Raw genomic sequence first — 16,227 nt, forward strand, 5'->3', positions numbered from 1 at the left:
GTGGAACCGGGGATTGAACTCAAATCCTTGCGTTTGCCAGTCAAGCACTTATCCTGCTGAGCCATCTCCCCGGCCCCTGGATTGTGTCTTTAAATTTCAAGTTATTAGTCCTTTGTCTGACAAACAGCTGGCAAAATATTTTTCTCATTCTTTTTGTTGTCTCTTCACTCTGTTGATAATTTATTTTGCTAAGTCCATTTTTACTAGTCAACTGTTGATGAATGAGTAAGCGAAGTAGGCAGAAGCCACTAAATCTGAAATGTGTTCCTCAGCAAAGAGAGGCAAAGTCACCAGAACACAGTCTCTCTTGGATATGTGTGTTGAAAGTCTCTCTTGGATATGTTGTCTGTATACTGTGGAGAAGCCCATTTTTCCCCACCAGATGATATTTTATTTTTATCTACATTGGCATATCCTGAAAGCATATTTCAAAGAATATTGGCATTTGTAGCATCACTCATTAATGTCAGTATTTATTTGAAGTTAGCAATTCTAAAAGTTCTTGTAGCTTGACATTTTAGGCTACAGCTAATCCTCTGGATTTACTGCTCTTTATGGGAAAAATAAAAGCAGTACTTTCCTTGGATAGTTACTAGAGACATACTTTTTTCTTTTTTACTTTTGGCATTTAAATTTTTAATTCTTTTGGACTCTGAAGGAATGGAAAGCTGAAGTGGAATGTGTTAAGGATCACTAGATACAAACTTTTCCTTAAGAAGGACAAAAGAGCAAGCCAAGTGTGGTGCTGCATGCCTGCACTGTAATCCCAACATACATGCACACACATAGGCCTACATACACACTTCTTGGGTGTGTACATGTGTAGTTTCCATCAGATTGAGAAATACTTTATGCATAAAGTGTTTTTGTTTTTTTCTTTCTTTTGGAAACTTAAGTTACACATAGATTAGGGTGCATGACATTGTCCAATGGCTCACTGATACTCTAGGTTTTCTCTTCAGAGAATTTCTGTTATTGTATCTTGAAATTCATTAATGTTTTCATCTGCTGTTACTCCCGTTTGGTATATTTTTTGTCTCTAGACCTTCAGTTTTGGTGTGCGTGTGCATGCACGTGTGTGTCTGGACTCAGAGTCTTTGCTAATGTTCTTACCCTTTTTCTTTGGTACAGGGTCTCACTATGCAGCTCAGACTCATGGTGATTCTCCTGTCTCAGCCTCCCCAGAGCTACTATTACAGGCATGTGCCACCCCACCCAGTCTTGGTGGCTGGTTCAGCATGCCCAGGGCAAGGCTGGCACTCTTACCCGCTTTTTTTTCTTTTTTCCAGGCAGGTCTCGCTAAGTCACTACATTGCCCCAGCTGGGCTTCTCATCCTCACCCTCCCTTACTAGTACTAGAGTACTAGTGTCACAGGTATGCACTACCATGCCTAATAGATATTTTAAAACAAATTTTCATTATCTCTACTCAACTTGTGCTTCCAGAATGCTAGTTTTAATGCTTTTGCATATTTCTGATATTTTGTATATGATGCTTTTCTTTCAGTATTGATTTTTTTTCCCTAAAGGGCTCATGTTTGTCTGCTTCTTTGAATGCCTAGTAATATTTGAAATGCTAGACATTATGAATTTTTCCCTTTTAGGTGATGAGTATGTTTTAATTCCTATAAACTTGAACTCTTAAGAGTAAAATAAGCTACTTGGAAAGAGTTTTATCCTTTTAGGTCTTGCTTTTAAAATTAGTTTGGTGAAACTGGAGCAGCATTTATTAGCCTACACCTGTTTCCTACTGTGGAAGGAAAAGTCTTTTGAGTGCTTTTGCTCAGGCCTGTGAATGATGGAGACAAGGAAAAGGTGCAGTTGAGAGCCCTGAGTGAGGATGAGGTAGTGTTGCTGTTCAGATGTGTTCTCTGTGTATTTGAGTAACTTTATCACATGTCTGCACTGATCAGTACTCTGTTCAGTACTCAAGTAGGACCCACTGCCGGTCTCTGGGGTTTTCTTCCATTGTAAACTTTTCTGTGAGCTGGCTTGTGAACCGTTGTGGCCTGAAAAACCTTCTTGAGCCAATAAGCCAGGGCAGTCCTAGGGCTCACCTGGTTTGTTCCCCATCTCTAGGAATCACACTCTTATGTGGCTTGGTGTTTAGTGTCTTGACCATAGTGGTTTTATGCATTTTATGGTGTATTTCTGGCTTATTTCAGGTGGAAGGCAAATTGAATTTCAGCTTATCCATCTTGTTTGAATATAGACATCTCAAAATTATTGTTCCTTTTTCTTTATGAATTTAATGTCACAATTAGTTTAAGAAAAAAGTTATAACTATTTATGGGCAAACAAATTTGAATATGCTTGCTACTTTTTCATGTATTGAATCTGCAGTAGAGCAAAGGGAGTAGAGACCCTAGAAAATAAAATAACAGCTCCTTTTCTTTTCTAGAACTTTCTGTTTTGCTCTTCTGCTAGAGGGTTGCTGTTCTCTACCAGAGCCTCTGTGTTTCTTTTAGGGAAGGGCTCTAAAATATGGATGTGCCACTCAAATATATGGAAGAATTTGTCAGTAAAATTGTCTTGTTCTTTCTGCTTTAATCTGTATGACTGAAATATGGACAATCAAATATTGTAAAAGAAACATAATGAGACTTGACTGACTAGATGTTGAGATAAATCCTTAATAATACTGAGATGCTGGTGCTAATATAGATACAGATTAGAGAATTAAAATAGAACATACAGACTCATAAGTGTATCTGAATATGGAGCATAAAGATGTTACTGTATTTCAATGATGAGTTGTTCAGGTGGTATTGGTACAGTTATCATCCAACTCACTAAAAAATTAAAGTTACACTTATTATAACTATTAAATATATATTGAATATAATTATCGAATATATACGTACATATACATCTTATAGTCTGGATAGGTTAAGGACATAATTATCAAATATTAGAAGAAAATATAGGTGATTCATGTTTTGGAAGAAGAGAAAGTCTGACACAAAGGACTAAAACAAACATAATGAAAAAATTATAATTACATAAAGATTTTATATCTTCTGTATGACCAAAAAAATCCTTCCTGTATAACGACTTCTTATACAGCAGTGAAACAAAATACAAGAACATAAATTTGAACACTAGAAAATGGGCAAAGGGTAAGATTAATAAAGAGAGGTAAAATACATGAATATCGGATAAGTGTTTATTACTTATGATGTTCTACTTCATGAAAATAGTGTTAATAGCTATAATTTATTTGAAATTTCTACTTGAGTATAGTAAATATTTTCAACAGATTAGCTAGTTTAATTCTTTAAAAGGTAAGTATACTAATGCCATCTTTTATATAGCCATTGAGATAGGCGCTAAAGACCTCTGCCCTAAGTGAGAAAGATAACCCTGGTCATCTGACTCTAGAATCCTGTTCCTCATCACTTCTCAAGGAAATAAATTAATACTTCCTAAAATCTGACTCAAGTTTACAGAGAAATTGGCTATACTCAGTATCACATAGCTTATACCTCATATACCACATAGCTTATGCATACCAATAAATTGAGTTAATTTGTTTTCAGAAAAGAGGTAAAATAAGCAAAATGAGCAACAAAGAAATGTGTCTTAATTTTATAAATTCACTGTTTTCTTTTTAGAATGTTTAAAAGATGCTTCAAAGAAGATGAAAGGTGGTCTAATGTTTATCAAATTGGCTAACCCCTGCTCAGGTATGTTCTCCCCCCTCCTGTTTTTCCCATCACTGATGATGGAGTTCCAGACTCTGCGGTCAGTGTGTATACTGTTTACTGTGTCTTCTTTCCAATAGTTTTTAAAGCTAAATTGGCATCATGAAGTGAAAAGCAAGCTGGTGACTTTATTCATCTTTCCAGGTGATTCATTTGACCTAAACATTTTTAAAGTTTTTTTTTATAATGTTTAAGGCATGGAACTTTTCAGTCACCAGAAAAAAACAAAAGTAATGTGTTTGAATTGTCTCTGCAAACAGATTTTCTTTGGCTTTTTTTTTTTTTTTTTTAATGTAGCATAGGATCTGTAGGGTCTCTACACTGATCAGACTCGTCGTGATTCTCTTGTTTTCAGCCTCCCAAGCGCTGGGATTACAGGCGCACACCACCATACCCAGTCTCAATCCCTGTCAGCATGCCGCAGGGGTGGAACCTGCACAGCACACCAGGGATCAAACCCTAGTGCCTGTGTCTGCCTAAACAGGTGCTTTAATCTGCTGAGCTATCTGGCTGGCCCTCTTTGGCTTTCTTAAACCAACATTTCTTAGAGTAGTTAGCCAACATTAGCCCCTGCTTACATTCATTTTTATGTTGTAAACAACTAGAGTAAAAAAACAGAAGGCTTTGACTTGACATATTAAGATTGTCAGGACACTTTCAGCTTTATCTTCTGATTTTTTAGGCAGGAATGATAAACTGCTGTATTTAGTGACATTGGTGGTATTAGTTATCTGCATGCAATTGTTTTTCCATTAATTTACAGTTTTGAATAGACACCTGGTATTTACTTGGTGAGAGCAAGTTTCCTAGTGACTACAACAATGCTGAATAGTGGAACTGGTGGAGAGCTGGGAGGTAGTATTTTGTCGGAGAGGCATGTAAGTAGAAGTAGTGCAAGAGAGATGAAGAAGTTCTAACTTCTAGTGTTCTTTTCCTCAAATGGAAATTGAATATACTTGGTCAGCTGTCTTATTTACAACTCCTAGTCATGCAGAAGCCTAAGTTGAAGTAAGAAATTTTTCTTTGATAAGTTTTAGATTTCAGTAAAGGTTGTAAAGCATTTTTAAAAAGTACAGGTATAAAAGAAAGCCTTCTAAAATTTGTTCTATCTAAATGCCTATAGACGACCAAGGAACAAATGTTTGATACATAGGTGATGAAAAATAGAGGCTGACATCTGGTGAGCACATAGTAAGTATGTGCCAAGTGTTTTAGGAAATTTACATGTATTCTGCTTCTTCAGTCCTTACAAAAAAGCCTATGAAGGAGACTCAGTATTGCTCCATTTAACACATGGGGAAGCAGAGATACAAAAAAGACTTGTGTCATGTCCCCAAAGGTGTATGCCAAGTATGTGCTGAAGACAGATTCAGACTCAGGGTCCTTGATTACAGATATTGTGCTATAGATGTAAAAAAAGATTTTTTGGTTTTTTTTTTTTTTTTTTTTTTCATGAATTGAGGGGATAAAACATGCACATATTCACAGGCTTCCCCCTCCCCTAACCCTCCCCCTTTTTAATAAAAGAAACAGAAATCCATTCAGTGGAATAGGGCTGTACTGCTTCCTTCTACTTGATGTATGTCCTCACCTTTCTCACTTAGACAGGTAGTGGGGACAGAGGGCTTGAGCCCTCCTTGATCTCTGTGTAGGTAGCCACGTGCCCTCTTGGACTCGGGTCCCCATGTGCCAGCTCAGCCCACCTGGCTGAATTGTTAGGTTTTGGTAGTTTAAGAATGGTTTTTCCCTCTTGATGTCATGCAGTGAGATTCTTTGTAGCAGTTATGATAAATGATTTACACTTCTTTACTTTCTGGTTTAAGTTCAGTGAAGATTACAGAGCTGGAAAATAAAATAAGCATCTGTATAATAGCCATAAGCTTTCCTTGGAGTCAGTTTGTATGAAGTATATCTTTGCATGTTTATATTTGAATTAGGAGCATTCCTCCAAACTATTGGGTAATCTTTTGATGTGTGTGTGTGTGTGTGTGTGTGTGTGTGTGTGTGTAAAGTCAGAAATAAAAAATAGATTTGTCTTGCAGGGGAAGGAGCCATTTACTTGTTCAGTATGTGTTTAAAGCAGCTATTTGAAATCAAAATTTTCAAGGAAAAACACCATTCCTGGTTTATAAATGAATCAGTTCAATCAGGTAAGTGACCAGTGTGTATATTCTCATTAACTAAACATGTACTTTAGGTTTTCCGTCCTTCACAGATGGGCTTATGGAATCATGAACCTGGCATGGCGTGCGCTCAGTGGAACAGCTCTGTTGGCAGTGGCAGCAGGGCACAGTTTAACCAAGGAGAAAGCAAAGATCATGTAAACACAATGCCATTACCTAATTGAAGTTAGGAATATTTTATACTAGTGACTCTGATTTGTCTCCTAAAATACCAACACATGGGGACACGTGTTAACTAGAAATTCTTTCTTTTGAGGATATTCATTATTTTCTCAATCTCTCTCTCTCTGTCTTTTTTTTTTTTTTTTTTTTTTTTTTTGATTATTTTTTTTCCATTCTTATTTTTTGTTAGTGCATGATTACATTACATTCCTTGTGGGAGTTTGGTACACATATAACACATCTCAATTCTTTTTTTTCATTCCCTTTCCTTTCTCTCCCCTATCTGTTGATCCCCTTCCCATTTGAAAAAGGTCTCTTCTTAATACCTTTTATTTTGCTCTCAATGTCTTATCATCTTCATGATTTTAACACATTTCTTGAAACTGGAGACTGTAATAGCTCTTAAATAGATTAGCCTAAACCAACCTTTTAGAAATACTTTGTCGTGTGTGTGTGTATGTGTGTGTGTGTGTGTGTGTGTGTGTGTGTGTGTAACTACAGTGTGTGTTTAAATTTTTAAAGTTATTACAGTAAAAGACACATTAGTATAAATGCTTTCAAAATATCCATCACATTTATGATTCTGGCTAGTTTTTGAAGCAGTTCCAGAAGTCCTTTTTTGTTTCCTCCATTGTTTAATCTCTAACTAGTACCCTTGGGTGAAAGTCTGTAGAAGAAACTTTCCCAGTGATTAGTGACATAGGGCTTAGGATGCAACCTTGTAACTCATGGTAGTCAACAGTAGGTAGCCCCGGGCTATTTTATTACTCGTTCCCTAGACTTCAGCTGCCTCATGAATAGCAGCTACTTCCTAATGATGATTAAATATATTAATGCAAAAAACAGTATGTGCCTGGGCCATCTATACCCCCAACAAATGCCAGTTGTCAGCTGCCATTATTCACATGCCCATGTTACCACAGAGATGGAAGGTTTAATAGAAAGAAATGTGTTTTAGCCCTCAGGACATGAGCTGCCCAGTTTGTCCACAGGTGTCTGTCCTGGACAGCTGCTAGGTGGCTTTCGTCTGCAAAACTGAGAAAAGTCATCTGAGCTGTTTGGGTAGAAGACATTAGCATTTAATCTTCCAACCTGACAGACCTAGATGCATTCTTGTCGATGTAGAAGACTCTGTTGGGGGTTGCAGATAAGCCAAGTCTGGCACCCCAGTTGTACTTCCAGCTCATGGCCTGGTCATAGTCCTGCTGCAACTTCTGCTGCCTTCAGGGTGTCAGCTGCCACCTTGCTAAGGGCCATGTTGGGCCTTGTGATCATGCAAGGGTAGCGGCTGACTGAAGGGGACAGATTCTTAAAGCCAACCATAAGTTTGAGAAATTTCAGTTGCTGTTTCTTGTTTTCAAAATCTGCAGTATCCCACTGGCCAAACTGGGTTCCCTGCCACTTCCTGGGTTCAGATGCTTCTGTCTTGCCTGACTCCTGATCAGTCTCTTCTTGCAAGGCTTTCTGCCTCACCTGGTGTATGTGTGCCTCGTCCATGTTGCCTTTCTTCTCCATCACCACTTCCAGGTCTGTATCTAGCTCCTCCTTCCAAGGGTCTACTATTAACCGTGCTTTCTTTCTTCTTTTTCTTCCTTTTCTGAGCTAGCTCACCAACTGGCTTTTCTTCTCTTAACCTTTGTTTTCTTCTTCACTCTGGCTTTAGGGTGATCTAGTGGGATGTACTCCAGAACCTCAATTCTGACTGGCTTCTTCCTCTTTCCTTTTAGGGTTGGTCTCCATGGAGCTGGAGAGCTCAGAGTGGCCTGGGAGGGTGTCTTCCTCCCAGTAGACTTTCTTCTCCTTCACTTTCCTGCTGTGTTCTCTGGAGCTTTCCCTGCTTCCTTTTCTGCCCCAAGGCTGCCTGCTCCTCAGCCACCTTCTCCACCTTGCAATCATACATAGAATCTCCTGCCTCACAGAGCCAAGTGTTCTGGATGGAGCAGGCTATGGTATACTGGTCCTTTCTTTCCTTCTTGTATTTTTGGGGCTTCTTACCAACCCTGGCTGCCTTCTCACCAAGACTGGGGTCAAGGGAGGTCTTTACCTCTGAGCCCTCTGATGTGGCCAAAGGCAAGGTCTTCCTCTTCTTACTTTTCTCTCCACTGAAGGACTCTTGAGTGGTCAAAGGCCTGCTTTCTGGGGCTGGGTGACTTCTCTCTCTGGCTTGTGACATGGGCTCAGATTCGGAGAGTTCTTCATAAAAGGTGCTGGGGCCTGTCTTCTTCTTTTTTTTTCTTCAAGGGTATATGGGATGTCTGCTCTTGGCTTATAGTCCTAGAGAGGGATGTGGCCCTCACAGAAGAATTATTAGTGAAATAAATCCCCTCATTTACAATTGTGTATTGAATCTCTGGTTCTTTGATTATCTCCTTCTTTTTCTCCGGAAACCCAAGGCCCAGGTCTACTTTCTGGGTCTTGGTGATCATTTCTGCAGGACAAAACCCCAGAAGTCCTTTTTCATGCATATCTTTTCTTTTGGTGGCTGCCTTGATATCTTGAATAGATTTAAAACATTTTCCTTTCATGGTCATTTTGACTTTGGGAAACAGCCAGAACTTGCATGGTACTAGACCCAGTGGAGATGGTGGATGAGGATATTCTATAGTGTTTCTTTGAGTCTGCCTTTCTTTTGGATAGCACTCAGCTCAGCATCCACCATGTCTTAGTTACTCTTCTGTCATTGCTGGGACAAATACCTGACACCCAAAATGAAGGAAGGAAAGGTTTAATTAACTCACAGTTACTAGAGGTTTCAGTCCATACTCAGCTGGCTCCAAGGCAGAGCGGCACATGGCCAAAAGCAACCTGTCATGGTGGTGGCAAAGAGCAGGAGCCCAGGAAGCAGGAGCAGCAGTTCAAGCAGCTAACTTCTCTTTCCTCCTTACATTGAAATGCAAATTACACGCCTCAGGGTAGATGCAACATCCACACCCACAATCAGTCACAAACTCCAGAGGCTACCCTAAGACTTCATGAGGCTTTGTGGGGACACCTATACACAAATTGTAACATTCCACCCCTGGACCCCCAAAGACTCATGCACATCCCTTTATGTAAAAGCTATTCTAGTCCATCTCTGAGTTGCCAGAGTCCCAACAGTTTCATCATTGTTGAAAAGTCCAAGTCCCAAGTCTCCTCCAAGATCCAAGGCACTCTCAACTGTGAGCCCCAGTACAAATGAAAATTTAAACACTTGCAACAATCAAAGGCACAAGATAAAACATTACCATTCCATAAGGTACACACAGCAGGATACCAAGCATTGGAACCAACCCAAGTCCAAAATCCAGCAGGGAAAACATTAAGTCCTGCAGTCCCATGTGGGACATCTGAAGCAATCTGTGCTGAGTTGTGAGCTCCAAAGGCCTTAAATGGCTCTGCCCCTGTGGCACTCAAGGTGGTAGCTCCCATGGCATCTCTCTTAGGCCGGCTTTGCTCCCTCTTTGCAGTTTCCCTCAGATGATCCACGTCTCTGGCTTTTCCAAACTGCTGGGGTTTCCACTGAATAGGCTTCTCATTTTCTGCTTCACACACTGCCCTCTCAGGGGCACACTGCCTGGCCTCCCAGGCCTTCTTCTAAAATAGAGGTGGAAGCCTTTTTAACCTCAGAACTCCTGCATTCTGCAAGCACCTAAAACCAACACCATGTGTATGATGCCAAGGTCTGCTGCCAGCTGGAGCAGTAGCCAGGCTTTCCTCTCTCTTGGCTGTAGAGGTCGAGTGCCTGGATGGCTGAGCACTCTGACCCTGATTCTGAGGAATAAATTCTCCATGCTGGCGCCATCCTAGAACCTGAGCATAGGGCTCAGCAGTTTTCCCTTCAAAGCAAAGTCCCTGACCTTTGCAGTTCTGAGGCTGCAAAGAGTGGAGACCTGTCTCCTCCTGTGATGCCCTCAGGCCATCCTTTCCATTCTCAGGTTCCTTCCTGGCAATGGAGATCCTCTAGGTTCCATCTTTGCAGGCAACAGCTTTATTGGCGCTTCCTTTCTGGCCAAACGCACAACATTCTGAACCATCCTGCTGGACTCCTTGCTCTTCATTCTCAACATAAATCTGGCTAAAAGCCCCCAGCCACAACCAGGCTACTGCCCCAATATTTGGCTGCTTTGAAATATCTTTTCCCAGATTGATCAGTTCACCATGCTTAAACTCAGTCTCAGGCAGTCTCTGGACATGAGCAAAATCCAGACTTTTCTGCCAAGTCAAAACACAAATGATCCAGAGTCCATCAACCAATGCAGTCCTTCTTCTCAGAAGAAACCTCCCCAGCCTGGTCATCACAGGCAGGCTTTCTATCAGCCTTCTGGTCTTCTGAGCTCTGACCAGAATCTCCCCTACAGAAGAGCCAAAGCTGTTCCAGTGCTTCGCTTGTAGGTGACATCTCTGAACCTTTCCTATCTCTTCCCATAAGCCATTCCCAGAAGCTTGTAATCCACATGGTCAGGTTTAGCCACAGCAACAACCCCATTCCTGGTACCAAATTCTGTCTTACTCTTCTCTCATTGCTGGGACAAATACCCGACAGCCAAAATGAAGGAAGGAAAGGTTTATTTAGCTCACAGTTACTGGAGGTTTCAGTCCATACTCAGCTGGGTCCAAGGCAGAGCAGCAGAAAGCAACCTTTCATGGCTTCGGCAAAGAGCAAGAGCACAAGGGAAGGGAGCAGCAGCTCAAGCAGCTAGCTTCTTTTCCCACCTTACATTGTAATACAAATTACCTGCCCCAGGGCAGGTGCTGCATCCACACCCACAATAATCACAAACTCCAGAGGCTACCCTAAGACTGCATGAGACTTTGTGGGGACACCTATACACAAACCATAACACACCATATATTTTTTATCATGCCTCACAGAGACACTCATGAAAGGGACTTTTCAGAATTGCATCTGCAGTAGCAGGAATGATGGAATGTGTTCTGAAAGAAGAGAATATTTTGAGAAGGATGAATGGAAATGTGTCTTTTACTTAATACATTTTCTTGTTTTCAATTTAAGCAGTTGTGTTTCGATCACTCTTGTGTAGTACGCCCACACCTTCATACATACGTGTACACACACCCAGTACCTTTGCATGAGAGACTGGAAAGTTTTTAGCTGCCAGGATGCAGTCATAATTTGTGTATAGCCTGATTGATAAAAAGTATATATTACTCTTATTGTTGATTTTATGCTTATTCATTTGGTAGTGTACAAGAGCTATTATATCAAGTGTGGTGTACTTGTAGATGATGTACTAATAGGCACAGAAATATCCCCAGTTGAAAGGCAGTGATTACATGTTTGCAGTGGGGCTGTACATGCATGGCTAGGCCATGTGTGCTCGTACCACTTCCTGGGACTGTCCCATGCTGCCTCATGGGGAATCCTGCATGTACTGCTGGTGGCTCACATTGCAGTACATGCAGTGTGAGCAGTTAAGCATTTGTCCCAAATGCAGTTAAGCATTTGTCCCAGTGCTTCAAGCCAGCAAGCACATGTTAATCAAGTCTGATCTGTTCTTCATTGGTACCAGCTTCTGTTTTTTTTGAATAGACTGTTTCTTTTTTACAGAAATTTTAGGTTCACAGAAAAGATCTCTTTTAATTTTTTTCCACTGTTGTCTTCGTTTTAAACTTAACCCCAAAGAAAGCTATTTTGACAAATAATTACAGTAATATTATTGTTAGACCTAGAAACCTGTTACTAATTTTTTAATGTAAGGGATGCTTCCTATAAAATGAGCTTAGAACTGCAAATAGATTATTTTCATGAAGTTCTGTTTATTTGAAATATTCAGTTGCTGTCAAAATATAAAATTGCTTCCTTAATTTTTTTTCTGCATGCTATGAAATTTAAGGTTACAATAGAAACTTACATTTTTCTGTAGCTAACTAATGTAAGTTTCCTTGTGTTCACCTGTGCTTCCACAGTGTAAGGGAGGAAGAGAGAAAATCTATAAAAAGTGATTACTGAAAAGGAAACAGAAATTGGAAATTTGATTGTAGTGTCTCCACTCTCCTCACACAAGCATTTGAAACTCTGGAGTACAATCTCATGGAACACATTCTGCTTTTTGATCATGAAAGAATCTAGATTAAGTTAGCAATTTAAACACAGTCAGGCCAGGGAATTTGATATTAAAGAAAAGGAGAACATTTTAGTCAAAGCATTTCTTGCTACTTGTTAACCAAAGAGAAAGTACAACAAATTCCTATGTATGCTGAGTAGGTAGCTTGCATAGGTAAGTGTCTGAATAGGGATCGGTATGTTTTTTCAGCAAATGATTTTCACATTGAGTAAAATGAAATGACCAAGTAGTCTAAGACATACAGCTCTCTGTGTTCTTTACTCTGCAGGAGGTCTCCTTCACTTTGCCACACCCATGGACCCTCTGTTTCTGCTTCTCCACTACCTCATAAAAGCTGGCAAAGAGGTGAGCTACCAGTGTGGGGCATTTATACTGAGGTACCAGAAGAGACTGTTTTGCTTTATCTTTTCTACTTTTCACAGCCCAAATGTGGATTCCCAAGCTTCGCACTTAATTTGATTATTGTTAAAAATGTGTACAGTGTGTGCTCGTGTGGGTCAGCACCACACACAGGCCTGAGAAACAGCACCATAAGCTTGGGCCAGCTCAACACTAGCTTGGCCATGAGCCCTGGAGTGCCTGCAACCTCTGGGCTGCCCACCTCACCATTCTGTGCACCTTGATGGCTGACAAAGCCTAAGAAGGAAAACTTCCATCATTAAGTACTCAGATATGAAATGTCAAAAAAGTTGACCACAGGCCTTAGGAAAAGAAAGAAGACTTACTTTCTTTTGTGAGAAACTGAATTATGTAAACTAGGGCATGTCTAAATAAGTCTTATTAATTAAGAAACTATAATTGAGACTTAAGTAATCTTGGATAGACAAAATTTACCTTTGTAGTAAAAATAAAGATAGTTTATAAATAATTAGTTTTAGCCAATGGTTCTGAGACATACTAGTTTCAGGAAAGCTTTATGCTTAAAATTATTAAAGGTTCTAAACAACTCATGTTCCTGTACTTCCTATCAATATTTACTGTTAGAAACTAAAACTGAGAAATTTAAAATTATAAGGCCATTCTTTATATGTTAACATAAAAGGCACATTTTTAATGAAATAAACAACAAAATTTAAGGATGCAAGCTGCATTTTTTATGGATTTGCAAAATCCATTAATATGAGACTTAGTATATGACAAGTGAATTCTCGTATCTGGTTGTGCATCCAGTCGGTTCCATGCATTGTTTGGTGGGAGAATGAAGACTATATGGCCTCTTCCTAGTCAGATAAAGGAGAACTAGTATAATGGCCTTCTTGGATAATAATGGATAGTCTTTGATACTACTTCAGGAAACAACAAGGAGTCATTGCTTAAAGATAAGTCACAAAATGCAATCTGAAACTTTTGTCACCGGCCTTTCAAATTAATTGGTCAGTGTTGTTTTTATAATGGATTTTTACCCATGTATGATTTTATAATATCAGGCATTTTTCATTGAAAAAATATTAGCCACTGAGTTTTATAGATCTTCTAGATGTTAACACATTTCATTTTACACAGACACACACACACACACACACACACACACACACCACTGTACATGTCTTAGTTCATTTTTTGTTGCTATAATAGAACCTCTGAGACTAATTCATAAGGAAATGGTGACAATGGAGGCTGGAAGTCCAAGGGCATGGCATCAGCAAGGTCCTCATTATTGGTTAAACTCATGGTGGATAATACAAGGTTAAGCAGGCATATGTAGAAGAGAGAATACAAGGGGCAGACGTGCTGTCTAACAACCTGTTGTTAGAGTAGTGCAGTCCTGAAGAGTCAGAGAACTCGCTATCAGTAGAAAGGTATTAAGCCGTTCTTGAAGAAGACTATCCACATGCTTCCCAGCAGTCTCCATGGCAATCAAGCACCATCAAACTGGCAGTCATTAAGTCAAATTACCATCATTTCTGGATGACATAATCCTTTATGTAGTAGACCCCAAAATTTCCACCAGCAGACTTCTAGAATAGTAGCCAAATTTTGCAGTGTAGCAAATATATAAAATCACCAAGTCAGTAGCATTCCTATACATGAATAATGAACTCACTAAAAATGATATTAGAAAAACAGTACCATTCATAGTAGTAGCAAAAAAACAAAAAGAAATGTAAATTAGGAATTGATCAAACAGTAGTACTGTGAAAAAGGAAATCAAAGAGGCAAGTAGAAAAAGGAAGGTTATCCCCTATTCATGGATAGACAAAATAGACTTAATACAATCCCAATCAAAATACCAACAACATTCCTCATACAAATAGAGAAAATAATTATAAAATTCATATGCAATGAGAGGAAGCCCAGAATAGATAGCAAAGTAACCCTAGGTAATAAGAACAAAGTAGGAAACATCACTCCTGGATTTCAAGTTATATAACAAAGCTACAGTGATAAAAACAGTATGATCCTGGCACAGAAACAGACATGTGGAACAATGGACTAGGGCAGAGGATGCAAAAATAACCCTAGGCATATGTAGCCATCTGATCTTTGATAGAAGGACCAAAAATGTACTTGTTTTTAATAAATGGTGCTGAGAAAACTATGTCCCCACATGCAGAAGGTCAAATCTGGATCCATATCTTTCAGCATGTACTAAAATCAAAATAGATTAAAGATCCAGATATTAAAACAGAAAAATTGGCCTGCTGGAAGATAAAATAGGTAAAACTCTTGAAGACAAGTGGAGGCAAGGACTTTCTGAACAGAACCCCTCCTATGTAAGAAATAACATCAAGAATCAAAAAAATGGGATCAGCTTTCTGCTCTTTGCCACCATCAAGAAAGGCTGTTTGTTCTGTGCCCTGTGACACTCTGCCTTGGAGCCTGCCAAGTATGGACTGAAACCTCCAGTAACTGACTGACACATTGGTTATAAAATTCATATGGAAATGCAAGGAGTCCAATAAAGCCAAAACACTTAAAATAGAACAACCTAGAAGATTCACCTTTCCCAACATTAAAACCTATTGCAAAACTCCAGTAAACAAAACAGTATTGTACTAACATATGGATAAACATGGATCAATGGATTAAAGTTGAGGTTCAAAAACTAACCTGTACACCCATAGTCAATTGACTTTTTACAAGGGTGCTCAGACAATTCAGCAGCGGGGAGAGTTTGTTCAACTGGATGGTCATATGTGAAAGTGGATTTAGGACTGAAGTTTACACCGCGTACAGAAATTTACTCAGACTGGATCTAAGATCTAAATAAAGGAGCTAGAACTACAAGACTTGTAGACCATAAACCCAGAGCTCAGGCCCGGCGAGTGAGTGAGACAACCCGGGGCCCTCCAGATCCTGAGTAGACCCAGAGCACAGGCCCGGCGAGTGAGTGAGACGACCCAGGCCGCGGGATCCTGAACAGACCCAGAGCTCAGACCTGGCGAGTGAGAGAGATGACCCGGGCCGCGGGATCCTGAACAGACCCAGAGCGCAGGCCCAGTGAGTGAGTGAGAGACCCAGGCCGCGGGATCCTGAATAGGCCCAGAGCGCAGGCCCCGGAAGTGAGTGAGACGACCCGGGGCCCTCCAGATCCTGAGTAGACCCAGAGCGCAGGCCCAGTGAGTGAGTGAGATGACCCAGGCCGCAGGATCCTGAACAGACCCACAGCGCAGGCCTGGCGAGTGAGTGAGATGACCTGGGGCCCTCCGGATCCTGAACAGACCCAGAGCGCAGGCCCAGTGAGTGAGTGAGACGACCCAGGCTGCGGGATCCTGAACAGACCCAGAGCGCAGGCCTGGCGAGTGAGTGAGATGACCCAGGGCCCTCCGGATCCTGAATAGACCCAGAGCGCAGGCCCAGTGAGTGAGTGAGACCCCAGGCCGCGGGATCCTGAATAGACCCAGAGCGCAGGCCCCGCGAGTGAGTGAGACAACCGGCCCGGTGGGATCCTGAACAGACCCAGAGCGCAGGCCCGGCGAGTGAGTGAGACGACCAGGGGCCCGGGGATCCTCATTTGACCCAGGCTGCAGGCCCAGCATGGAACCCTTCAGCAGAACTCCCTGCAAAGAGGCTAGAGGGAAGACCCACCCAGCTGATTCAGGGGCAGAACATCTTGCCAGAGAGACACAAAGGGTTCAACTCTAACACCTGCAGCAGAAAGAAGTGGAG

The 16,227-nt window shown here is 40.7% G+C and overlaps 1 protein-coding gene and 1 pseudogene across 9 annotated transcripts in view; one reads left to right on the plus strand and one right to left on the minus strand.

Moving 5' to 3' along the window:
* The window catches only part of Rnaseh2b (ribonuclease H2 subunit B), an 83,865-nt gene that overhangs the window by 17,470 nt on the left and 50,168 nt on the right, over positions 1 to 16,227 (plus strand). For all 9 annotated transcript variants that reach the window (XM_023717298.1, XM_023717304.1, XM_023717300.1 and 6 more), the window contains 3 exons: positions 3,615 to 3,686; positions 5,747 to 5,854; positions 12,386 to 12,462. In XM_023717298.1, coding sequence (XP_023573066.1) covers positions 3,615 to 3,686; positions 5,747 to 5,854; positions 12,386 to 12,462 — 257 coding nt within the window. The remainder of the gene's footprint in view (positions 1 to 3,614; positions 3,687 to 5,746; positions 5,855 to 12,385; positions 12,463 to 16,227) is intronic.
* LOC101575573 lies at positions 7,083 to 8,475 on the minus strand (annotated as a pseudogene).

Source organism: Octodon degus, unplaced genomic scaffold, assembly GCF_000260255.1.
Source record: "Octodon degus isolate 3935 unplaced genomic scaffold, OctDeg1.0 scaffold00051, whole genome shotgun sequence".
Lineage (NCBI taxonomy): Eukaryota > Metazoa > Chordata > Mammalia > Rodentia > Octodontidae > Octodon > Octodon degus.